Below are 12962 nucleotides of genomic sequence, written 5' to 3' on the forward strand. Positions count from 1 at the left end.
TCTGGAGTTTTGATCTCCTCCACACCTGCTTCATGCCCTGGAGGACGGGGCTGTGGCCCCCCCACACCCTCTAGCAGATCATTACATGAAGGAACCTTTTAAAAAACAAAAAACAAGCGCGTCCATGCTCACAGGTGTACACACGGGTGATCACACCCACAAACTACACCCTTTTTGGCTCCTACCTCAAAGCACACTGTGTTCTGTTGATCTTATGTGCTGCACAATAATGTTTAATATTTAGTATTTACTGTCATATTCCCATATATCATTGTGATGTTGTTTATTCTATTACTCTTGTTCTCTTCTGCTTGCTTTCTTTTTTCTTTCTCAGCAGGTGATCCAGGTGATTGATATATGCATTTTTTTTTTCTCTGCTCATTCTGTTGGTTTTTGGTTTTTGCCCTTCTCCCCCGTCCCTCTTCTCAGCTGTTTCTCTTTCCCTCTTTCTTTCTCCCCTTCTTTCCCCCAGTCAAGTCTGTCCCATATTCAGTAAGTGAAAATAAAATAAACAATAAAAGGTGAATCAAATGGACCATTACGGCAAGGCTGGGATGGTCAATTTGGTAAAGTAAATCCGTTGGGCATCTTTCTTTGCCTTTAGACAACAATTCTGATGGCAAAAGAGCCAAACGGGACAGGCCAAAAAAAAAAAAAAAAAAAAGAAGTATCCCTTGTTATCATGCTTGGTTTCAATAAACCGAGGTGGTGATGATCAAAATGACCAACTCAAGGCTTTAAAACCAGAGTCCATTAACCAGTTGGTGATGTTGCATTACCTATGTCCGTCTTTTATATACAGTCCAGACTAAAAGAACAATTTACTGCTAGGTTAGTTAAGCCTTTTACCTAAAGGATACCACATATTTAACTCAATTTGTTTCTGCAAACTCATACTGGCTGCAGTAGCAAACATACTGTTTTCTCTTCATACGCTGGAACAGGCAGCGGGAGATGTGTCTTGGGAGATTATGATTGGACGATGAGCTCCATGAAATCACTCCGAAGATATGAGGGTAGTTTGTCCAGCATGGCCTCGTAAATAAAAACATACCCATGACTCAAGAGCGAGATGGCCGGCCAACAGCAGACTACAGGACACGGCGATGAGTTATTGGTTTAAAAGTTAGACTTGATGCGCTGTGATGAGTCCGGTTTACAGAGACATGGCAGTGATATGTGAATAAGACGTTGTCGTAATCAATGGCAGCAAAAAGCTTTTTCCTGGCTTTGAAAGAACAAACTCACTTTCACTCAAATCAAGTTTGAGTCAGAGTCACTGTCTGCCACTGAAGACTGCAAGAAACAAGCTGAAGAAAAGAAAACAATTAAACTGCAGATTATTTTGTGGAATCATTGTGTAAAAGTCTGCAAAATCTCTTTAAAGTAAAACAAATAAAAAATAACAGATGACTTTCTAGAAGCTGGGACGACATCTTCAGACGTCTTCTGTGCAGCTCCAAAGATATTCAGTTTGCAATGATGCAAAACAGAAGTGCAACAAATCATCACAAAAATGACAAATTGATTTTCTACTGCTTGGTTCATTGATTGATTAATCCTTGCAGCTAAGCTTTTTCCATTTCCATTTTTTGTAAGATTCCAGAGTTACTAATTATGCTTCATGTCGGCATGATTTTGTTCTTTTAATCATTAAACACCATGAAATAGATTTCAAAGCAACAAATCCGAGTTGTTTATACAATCAAAATCTATTCAACTGTATTATTTCCCTGTAAATGTATTCCACCCATCGTAAGCGGCGCACGAGCTGCCAGGTCGACAGCTGGGCTCAACCATGCAATTGAAAGCTCCAGCGTTAAGATGCCATTCAGACTGTCAAGGAGCTTCCTTGTAAAAAGAGTCTCTCAGCTGTGCGCAAGCCAACATCATAAACGGCTCTGCTGTTAATTAAGTGAATTCAAACATGCATTTATGACTGGAGACTACAAATCTCTTTAATTTTTTTGTTACAAAAGCGTTTTCTCTGCTGACAGCAACGTGCTGCGAATGCACATGTTTTTCTTTCAATTCAAACTCAATAAACAGTAATTTTACTGATTACTTTTTCCCCTTTAATTGAAGGCGTGCGGATACTGGGGGAGGGAAACTTGGGGATCTAACATGTCATCAAACGAACAAGGTAAACATAATTATAGGTAATTATATATATTTAGAAAAAAAACACTACATTGTACAGAAACTGGGTTCAGAGCTATAGATGACACGTCGATGGAGGATATTTCAATTACAAAGCTCAAAACACGCTCATCTGGTTCCGTTCTGGCCTTTCTCGTGTCAGTCATGAAAATCAGAGGTTGGGCTAAAGGTGGCACACAATAGGCAACCGTAAACGCATATTATCTCTGCTGGGCGACAAGCATCCGTCTACAAAATGTCAGTTTTTCAAGCACAAAGCACGCAAGCCTTCTTATTATCATACTTTACTCCTAAGATCATCCAGCGATGAATGGGAAGGTCTGTGAAGCTACTGTAGAATTTCCTCAAACCATGCAGCCTCACGAGTGGTTTCGTGTTATTTATATCTGTCGCTGCTGTTTGTAAGCAATAAGAGAGTGTCAGTGCGCTGCTGACAGCTGCAACAGTTTCAACCTATGCGACGACACTGATCAGTCACATTGTTTAAACCAGCCAAGAAGAGAGTAGCAGCCATGTGGAGAGAGACACAAAGCTCCCGATTAAACCTGCGTCATGTTTCAGGCAAGTGATTGAAGCAAATACCAACAGGACTGAAGAAACTGTTGACTGTGGTAAATACACTACACAGCGTCACCTTTGCAACATCAGTTGGTTACTAACTAACCATCAGCTACAAAGTGATGCACAATGGGTGAATTGCTTTGCAGATCAGGGTTTAAATGTGCACGTATTTACTGCTTTCTTGCAAATTTTAGCCCTTTGCATTAGAATACTTCTTAATAAAGAAGTACTATAACCTTATGTAATATTTACTCATGTCTTAAATTCAATGTGTTTCATGCCTGAATTCCATTATATCAGTATGTCCAGAGAGCTGACATACTGAGTCTGGACCAATAGAAACATGTCCTTGTATGATGACAGTTGGGTCTCTTCATCGGTGGTAATACACTCAAACAAATATTTTAACCCAGAATGCTGACTTTAACTAACTTTTCATTTTGTTACATAAGTACAATGGAAAATGTTACATTTAATGATATCTGGTCAAATTAAATTGACTTGATTTGTATACATTCAAATCATATTTTCCTTAATGATTAATTACTTGATTTAATATATTTCAGTTTTATTTCACTCACATTTATTGCTTTGTGTCCATGAGGGCAAAGAATTATTGTTTTGAGTGTATCATGAACAACTTTTATATTATTAAAAATACTTTTTTAATATAAACTGACAAACTCAGGCGCCCCACCTTTGTGTGAAAAAGCCGATAACTTCAAACTTCCACCTACAGAGTCTTATTTCTACAAGTGGGGTTAATATTGTGTCTCCCTTGTACCAACAAACCCACTCTGCCCCTTCAGGGCATGGATGGTGGATTTCTGAGTCGTGTGGCTTGCAATGTGAAGCCACAGAAAATTGGGTTTGTACCAGTTTATTCCTTGGATGCTCAGTCAGACGGGGATCTTGAGAGGTTGGAGGCAGATTTGGCATATTGGGATCTTTGTCATGTTCCTCAAGCTGGTTCTGAGCAATTTACATTACATTGTTGGGCAAACTGTCCTGGTGGGAGAGGCTGCTGTGGGTGATGAGCGTGTCACACTGTTTAGGTGTACATACACCTTGAGTAACATCTTCATGAGCAAGAAGAACCATGTTTTTCAGCAGAACATTAGATAATGATGAGATTATGAGTTTACCTGTTAAGTTGTTTTGTTTTTGCAGTTCAAATTGTGATGGCATTTAAAAGAGCACCAAATACTTCCACGTATATTTAAGTTGGGGTCATTTAGATGTACAGCAATTATAAGACAACATGATTATACAATACCTGAGGCACAAATCAAATCAATGTGGATGAAAGTTTTAACTTTAATTAAAATGAAGCTGTAAAAATGGATTGGTAAAATTGCTTCACTACTCTATAATGTAATTTTTTTAATGAATTTATTATACTCATTTCCAGCGTCATATTTTTACTCTCTGACTTTACTGAAGAATCTTTGTATGATTCAGGTTTTAATGGGTCTCGGTGCAGCCCGTCAGTTCATCCGCTACCAACAAGCTGCTTTAGCTCCTCTTACTTTAAGGCCACCATCACTAGAGTAGAAAAAATTAATATATAGGATATAGAATACTTACTTATTTAAAAAATGAGCTTACATACTTTATTTTTGCATCATGATACATGAAAACAAGCTGATCAAATGCTGAATTCATACAAATGATGACACTGATATGGAGCATTCTTTGCTTTGAGCTGCAGAGGCAGCAGTGCCGCACGTCTGAACTCAACAGAAGCTTAACTATTGTAACAAAAGTTCCTAAAATGATGTGAAATCTTGGAATGAAAACACATCAAATATATTTTTCTGAAAAATTCCAGCAATTACTGCCAGCAGGATGAGAAACTCCAGTGGGTAGTGAACCTACAATTTTGGTTATTTGTGTGCCACGTGCTGCTCATACTGACGATGCACACTGCATGGAAAAAGAGGAAATAAAACACTTTCTTCGAGTAATGTGAATGAGTTACTGCGTGCACAAATGTAGCACAGTATTGCTTGCAAACTAATCAGTGTGTTGGTACTGACTGACTTGGTTGATGTTGTTTTTGTCTATAAGCCAGTGTCAGAATGCTTTTCCTTTTGTACTCTTCGTTTCAGTGCCTTAACATTAGTATTTTGGCTGCTTCCACGTCAGCTTTTTTTTAAAGACAAAAGGTGACATATTTGGATGACAGGGCAGAGCAAAGCAGCAGCCACAACCTGTACAGATGCACAGACACTTATCTTGTCCCTGAGAAACCTGCTGGACAGGCTGTGCCTCACAATAAGCTGCACAATAAGCTGTGTGCCTTCAGATAATTCTGTTAATCTCTCATCCTCGATAGATTCAGTGACTTGAATTTGAAGATGAGGCCTTGCAGGGTGCCGGCTAAAGCTCGAGTTATACAACCAATAATACGGTTGTTATTATGGTGGGGGTTGGGAGGGGGGGGATGCTGTTTTTAACACCAGCTGTTCACAGTCAAAGGGGATTGGGCTGTTTTTCAAACCAGTCACAAGTGGCCACAAGAGGAACTGCAGTTTTCCTGAGAGCTGTCTGGTGAGGTTCTCTGCACAGTGTTCGCTGTATTCCTGTTTTTAAATAGAAGTGCAACAAAATACTCTTAAATAGAATTATCTAATAAATTTCTGTCTATGACACAGCCTTGTATTTTTATCAGCCTGTTGTGAGACACCAATTAGAAGATAACTGTGTCCGTGCATCGCACCTGCTCCACTTGTATGTAACTTGCTCCACTTAGCTAATAACTTTAAACTTTGCTGCCTTGTTAAGTGAAACCAGTGAGTAGCATCGCTGTGGCTGTACATCTTTAGTATAAGGAAAAATGTAACAGTGTAATCATTACTCACATCTATCTTGTTTCATTCTTGTAGCGAGAACTTTAATGTCGGTTTTGGTCTCTGTTAAAAGTTCTCCAGACCGATTTGTCTCACCTTTCTGTCTTAGTAACATGACACTGATGCACGAGTAAGAGCAAAGAGTGCAAAGGTTTCCACAGCTACTTACGGACACATTTGCCTCGACTCTCGTAGTAGCCTGGACAGCACTGGTATCTCTTGCGGTAATCAGTCTTCACCGCCTGCCTGTAGGCTGTTTTGTAGGTGATCCTGAAAGAATAACATAGGGCCCACATTATGTTTTGACTATCCCCTGGCAGGAAGAGGAAGTCAGGAAGGAAATGAGTCATTCTGCTTCAGCTACCTGTGGCGCATGCATTTGTAGGAAGTCCGTGGATCCGAGCAGGGCTCCTCTCCCACTTGGTCATAAGGATGCAAGTAAGACTCCTTTACTGAGGTGGTGAAGCTGTAAGGCAGAACAGCAGAAGCAGTGTAAATACTACACCCACTCACAGGAGATTTTTTATGAGTGGCAGTGCTGTTCGTCATCATCATCAGTCCTGTGTGAATTATCTAAATAGCTATTAGATGCACTTTTCCACAGAGTCTGTGAGAAAGATGGAATTGACAGAATTGAAGCACACACCCTGGGTGTAGATGACATCAACAACACTCGATGCCATTGTAAATGTCTGCCATACTGTGGCCTCAGTTTAGTAAAGACATGTCATGTATCTGTTTTACAGTAAATTGTCTGACTGAACTCTGTTTTCTTGCATTTGATTGGTCTGTTAGTCACCCAAATAGTTTTATCCTAAACACAAATGACTAAAGCAATAAAAGTGATGCTGAAATTTAATTAGAAAGTTGACTTTGAGCCTCCACAGAGGAGGTACCATAAATAACACCAATGTTCTTTTTATTTGGCTGTTTTTGTGTCCTAATGTCTCGTCTGACCACTTTAACTTTTAAATTTAGTAAATTGCATTTTTTCATATATGCAATGTATGATGATTACATTGTATCATAGCAGTGACAGTTGTTTGTTTGTGTGTTTAAGCAGGCCTCACCTCTCCCACGTGCTGCACACATTGGGGTCTCTTGGGTCCAGAGAGCAGCTCAGTCCAATCAGGATGCTAAAAAGCAGCAGGACGGCAGAGCTCTGCAGGGTCGGCATGGTCCTGAAGGGAAGGAGAAGCAGAGACTTACAGTGGACATATGTTACATATGTGACTGGCTGATGGAACAAGCAACAGTGACAAATCTGAGCTTTAAACCTCTTCTGTTCAATCACACTGTGGAAAATATTCTACAGCTGGAGTTTTACACTCGTTGTTTTGTTTTTGCTTTGCTATTATTAACACTTCACAGTTTGGAGGATGGAAAGATTCATTGAAAGACTGGTTTGGGGCACCCACAAATTCTAGTTAAATGAAAGTAAAAGACTTCATTAAAGCTCAGCAGAGGTGAGGCAAAGTGCCAGACTTGAGCGTAACGCTGCCCGCTGAGCTCTGTGCCGTCTCAGCCGAGAGCATAAAACACAGGCGTCGGGAGACACCGTGACAGCAGACGCGATGGCTGGGTATGGTTAGAACATTAGGAGGAAAGAAAATGAGACAGAAAGCGGGATCACAGTCAGGAAATGCGACTCCTAACTTGATCCTGACCCCTATCAATCAGTGCTGCCGTGAAGCCTCCATGCTCCTGTGCTGTCCCCTTCCACACTCCAGCAGCATCTGGATCCGATCAGAGATCAGCCCGAGAGAGCGCGCCTCGGCTCGGGCGACCCTGTCAGGCTCTCAAGGAGCCGAAGGAAGATGATTTCCCCCTAAAAATATCCTGAACACAAGTTCAGAAGGCTGGTTGTGTGAGCCTTCTGGTGAAAGCATCGTGGGAATATAACGAAACAAGGACATTATGTTGCCATCGGTCCAGTCCTCACTGTTTTCTCAACAATTCCCCTCTGACAGAATTTTGGTCACAGCTTCTCATATCAGCTGCATGTTACCTTTGAGAGCTCTCTGATATGTTGAGACGGTGACACTTCAACCCCAGACTGAGAGTATTTTCAGTCAAGCAGCTCATGTGGAAACATTTCAGATTTCTGACGAGTGGAAAGAAGTTTCTTTCTTAAGATTCTTAGTGGACAAAATCTCTTCATTGTTGTTTGTGATTAGACCTCACTTAAAGTCACTAAAGCTGTGAAAGTGAATCCATGTTCTCCAAGAACACGGCTGTATCCATACATGTAAATTTCATAATCCACTCAGGCCTCTCTGCAACCTTAAACCTGAGAACTTGGAGGCGGTCCACACAGCAAGCACAGAGCGTGACGTTCCTTTTCATGCATGTTGCAGTATGTTTTCCACATCCTCAGTCCTGTTCTGGATTGCTCACACTGTTCTTGCTATCACTCTCAGGAGTTGTATATAGTCTGCAAAACCCTTTGAAATCCTGAGGGAGTCGTGCATGTTTGTTTAAAGTTTCATGACAAGAAGCTGAACTTGGTGAATAGCTGTAGCATGACCACCAGTGACTTCGGCAGAGTACACATCCACTAATCAAGTCATTTTTCCTATGGGAATCGTGAATTCCCATCCAGAATTTTAGGAACATTATGTCACATCAAAATTTGTTCTGAAGAGCTGTCACATGAAGTGCGTCACAGCAACGTAACCATTTATTGTTGCTCGTTTCGGCACATTGGACTCACTCTGAAAATATCACCCCTTCAGTGCTGGCATAAGAATAAAAAATGACAAAAAAAGGGGCTGTGGGCCTATTTTTACCCCTAAGTTTTCACAGCACCATCACCTTTAACACCTGCTGCAGCATCTCTCTGTGGTTTAGGCTTCTCTGTGCTCCTGCACTGAGTCCTCATTTAAAGGCAAGTAGAGATCAACCAGTTCTTTCAGCTAAAAGAAATCCAAAGTTTTACAACAAGCTCAATAAAACGTACTCGTGCACTGGACTGGTGACTATAAACTGTTAAAGCTACGACACTACCTTAACATAACTGTACACAATATACAACAACCACAATCACACCTTAACAACTTCAAGGCCAGAACAGACAGCTGTGGGCTCAGAAGGATCAAAGACACTTAGGAGAGTGTTAAGATAAAACAACAACATGACCACAGTGACGTATTAAAAACTACGTTTTTTTTAAAACTTCAACTTAATCAAAACTTTAATTTAGAGAATAAATGACAGCTGTGAAACAATGACCAGATAAATATGGTTACTGGGCTGTTCTAAAAGCTGTCACCTCTAATACACATGGAACAATAAACAGAGCACAGCAATGCTGTATCCACTGCACTGCAAGGACGCTTCTGAAAAGTGGCAGGAGGTTGTGCTTGAATAACAGCTGCAAGCTGGTCCTGGTACTGGGAAAAGAGTATCAACTTTCAACCCAGATTGGATTTTTAATGGATATTTTAACATGTTGTCACATGAAAAGATCTGTTGTCATAGTTTAAGGAACTAAAACATTGGTCAAGGTTTATAATGTAAACTCGAAGCCAGTGGAAAAACTCTGATTTGCAGATTCGGCCTCGTGGCTGGCTGTAGTTTCTATCCCGCCTTCTGTATGTCGCTTATTTGTGGTTTTGCTCACTTTTCATGTGCATGTTTGTATTTCAAGTCACCGCTTTGGAAATTTTGGGATGTTTCCTGAAACGAAAAAAAAAAAGATTTCCCTCCAGCTTGATGAATAATGCATGCCTCTAATACTGCCAAGGTCAGCTGTTCATTTCCCGTCAGAGCCACCTCAGATATGTTTACCAAATTGTTCTATATGCTAACGTAAGACCAGGAAAAAAGATAATGTGACGTGTTTATCGAAGCGCTTCAGCATAAACATCTCAGTTCAATGAACGCCTTTCCATAAAGTCCAGCGACTGGTTATCTCTGCTGGAGATTTGGCACGGTGACGACTGCAGCACGAATCTCCTGCTTCTGATAAACTGCCTTTTACTGCTCTCCTACCCACTGTCAGGAGTTAATTCACTTACTGGCACAACAGCCAACGCCTAAGAAATGTGTGCCACAAAAACAGGATTTTATAAGAACAGGCATATGGCTTTTATTAAGAGCAGTCATCAACTTCCCAAGGCACTTCATTGGACTGGGGGTAAATATTTTTCATTACCTTCTTTTCATTTTAATTGTGCTTCATTAGAGAAAAGCTTCAAACCGCATGGGAATTCTTAAACAGTGAGAAAGAGCGAGTAATGAGCGCAAATGGGGCTGTTTGGAAGTCGCTCGCTGTTTGCGTTGCATGTTGAAGTTACCTACAGTGGAAAGGTGGAGCAGGGAGACGCCTAGAGCTCCAGGTGGTAGTATCATCATCTGGAGGTCTTCAGGGAGGCAACCCTGCTTGTTTTAGTGCAACAAAGAACGGCAGGTGCTTTTAGAGAAAGCACCTCCACTTGACCAGTGGACAGACTGACTCTTCTTCTCTCCTCCTCCTCCTCACATAATGGCCTTTACTCCATTACATTCAGCAACCATTATTTTCCTTGAGCTTCTTCCAGACTGCAGTCCTGAACCTTTTCACTTGGACAAGTTTGGCTGCAGCACAAAAGCGTGCTTTATGTATCCTAAACCTTTTTCCACTCCTATTTGATGCATTGAGCTTACAGCCAGCTGGCAGTAATGTGTCCACACCTCCACAGTTCAAATCCACTGGACACATAATGTAAAATCTGGACCAGGATCAGTAAAAAAACCCATAATAGTAGCGACTGCGCCAACATATTTCTGGTTGTGTTTGTGATGAAAAAAACAGACAATCTTACTGAGCGTAGGGAAACTTTCATGTGGCTCTTTAAACAATAGAAAATAAGCAAAGTGCCATACACGAGCGTACACACACACACACACACACACACACACACACACACACACACACACACACACACACACACACACACACACATGTCTGGAGACATTACACATCAAATGAGTCCCATAAGCTGAAGTATTTTTAGAATCCGAGGATATTTTGTTAATTCGCGCGGCCTCTCTTCACTCACACTGTCAACAGCGTCCCGCTCGTGCACACACGCGTTGCACCGACTGCAGAATGCTGTTAGAAGTCCAAGCAATGCTTCTTCCACCACCGCACAGGGGCTTCAGAGAAAACAGAGCCCAAATGAAAACAGATGCACTGCTTTTATATTAATCTCACCAGACATTTGTACTCATGTTATTACCATATTCAGTTTCAATCACAGGCCCTTCAGGATCTGTAAGTGCTGACAACCCTAAAATAATTTTCATTTGACTTCATGCAACAAAGCCATTTTATTAAGGTAATATTCCCATCAGACTGACAAGATAATAAAGAGTAATGACAGTGAAGGGGCTAGCACTGGAGGGGACACACTAAGCGGGTTTGTGAGAAACCCTTTTTTCTTTGTTCTCGTGACATTTATGAAGCAATTTACACCTTTTTACAACAATTATTAGAGAAAATGTTGCAAAATTTAGGACCCAGTTCAGCATGTTCTGGACTATAACCTGGTGAGGTTCTCATGCATTCTGTGTGGTTTAGAAATGAGCTTATTTTACTCTTTTTGGGTTCGATTGGCTTGTGAAATCAGCCTACTTTTGTGTCTTCTGTTGTTTAAACCCCTAAAGTATGCAAAACTGTAAAAACCTAGTCACACCTGGTCACATCGATGATATATTAATCGATTTTAATTTATCAGCTCCTGAATGTAAAAGCAAAACTGGCCTATTAAGGTTGTTTAACCTTCTAGGACCTGGAATCCACATATGTGGACATCACAGTTTGGGTTGTCTGGACCAAGATACTAAATTTTGCTCTACAAGGGCCTGATATCCACTGACATTATACTGCCACTGTTCTATAATCAGCCCAAATAGCAAAGAGAAATTAAAAATTTATGCCGTGAAAGATGTACGGTCTTAGGAGGTTAAGGTAAGATTTAAAAAAAATGTGGAACTACCAGAAAATCTGAATGTTTTAGATTAAAGTCAGAAATTTATGAGAACAAACTGAAAATTAAATAGAAAAAACTTAGAAATGTTCAAGAAAATGACTATTTTACCAGAAATCAGCTCATCATTTTATGATGAACACATCATTTGGGAGCTTTTCTTGTAAATGTTTGAGCACATTTTTTCAGCCTGTGTTTCAGCAAGATTTCGACTGCTTTTTAAAAAACTTTCTCCTCTTTTAATAAAAGAATACACTTTGCTGAAGAAGCAAACACGTGACCCTGCGTCCTCAGCGTTATATGTCTGTCAGTAATGTTATTGTGTAGCTTCTGGATGAAACGCATGTATGTAAGCTATTCTGTTTGTTACGCAGGTAAAAGAAGGTAAAGCTGTTTTCATGTGGATAGCTTTAATGTTGCAGCTAAAGCTGACCACAGAAGAACACACTTTACATGCACTTCTTCACATGACTGCTATCAGCTGCTTAATTTTAAGACATAACTCCAACTTGCCTGAATGACCTTTACAGGAAGACGGTCTCAGTGAGTCTATCTCAGGATTGATGACGGCGCTCGGTCTAAATCACTCTGGATTTTAGCAAATAAGGGAGTGAATCCTCTTCTAAATGAGTTCCTGCATCACTGTAAAGGCAACAGGCAGCGGTGCTAATATTAATAGTAAGTTTAATACTAGAGTCTAGTGACATCTGAAGCAAGGCACATGACGCCAATTTCCATCTAACCCCAGATTTCTGTCTCTGCATTAGTTTCTGCACAGTTGCAGAGCTGACTGAGGTAGAAAATATTAGTCAGGCACTGGAAGGGAAAGTCAAAGAGGAAAGGAAAATCAACTTAAAAAATAAAAATAAGAAAAGCTGATGATATAACTGACTGGCCGCAGCAAAGAGAACAGAAAGCTGCCAAATACACGCTGTCGGGGTGCTGTGATGTCAGATTCAGACAGAGAATCTACAAAATATGCCTCCTATGTCAAGACTTTTTCTATTTTTTAAAGCTGTGTCTGGGTTCTCCTGGTTTTCCACACTTCAAATCAATAGCATAAAAACTTTAAATGACTCTATCCTGAACAATATTTTAAAGCGCTTGACAAAAGTCCACGAGGCTACAAAAGGAAAGCAGCTCGGTGAAATACTGAAGGCTGTCTTCCCGACTTTCCCTGCAGAGTTATGAATCCTGCAGGCGGGATGCATTTTTGTGTGGCAGAGTCGCATGAATCAAACTGCAGGTAATTTATGTCTTGTTTCATGCTACCCAGGTACTAAGTAAGTAATATCAAAAGCAGATCCCCACCACAGTTTAATGTTCGATGTAAAACTGTTCACAATAAGATCACTAATAAAACCCGGCTCATCTGACGATGCTGGAGACTTTTTTAATAGAAATCAAAAGTCTAACT

The 12962-nt window shown here is 40.5% G+C and overlaps 1 protein-coding gene across 1 annotated transcript in view; it reads right to left on the reverse strand.

The window, feature by feature from the left end:
- LOC143419407 (uncharacterized) overlaps positions 1-12962 on the reverse strand; it is a 60061-nt gene that overhangs the window by 28892 nt on the left and 18207 nt on the right. The window contains exons 2-4 of the mRNA XM_076885994.1: positions 6644-6754; positions 5938-6039; positions 5743-5843 (exon numbers count right to left, since the gene is read on the reverse strand). Coding sequence (XP_076742109.1) covers positions 5743-5843; positions 5938-6039; positions 6644-6754 — 314 coding nt within the window. The remainder of the gene's footprint in view (positions 1-5742; positions 5844-5937; positions 6040-6643; positions 6755-12962) is intronic.

This window comes from Maylandia zebra, linkage group LG1, assembly GCF_041146795.1.
Source record: "Maylandia zebra isolate NMK-2024a linkage group LG1, Mzebra_GT3a, whole genome shotgun sequence".
NCBI classification, from domain to species: domain Eukaryota; kingdom Metazoa; phylum Chordata; class Actinopteri; order Cichliformes; family Cichlidae; genus Maylandia; species Maylandia zebra.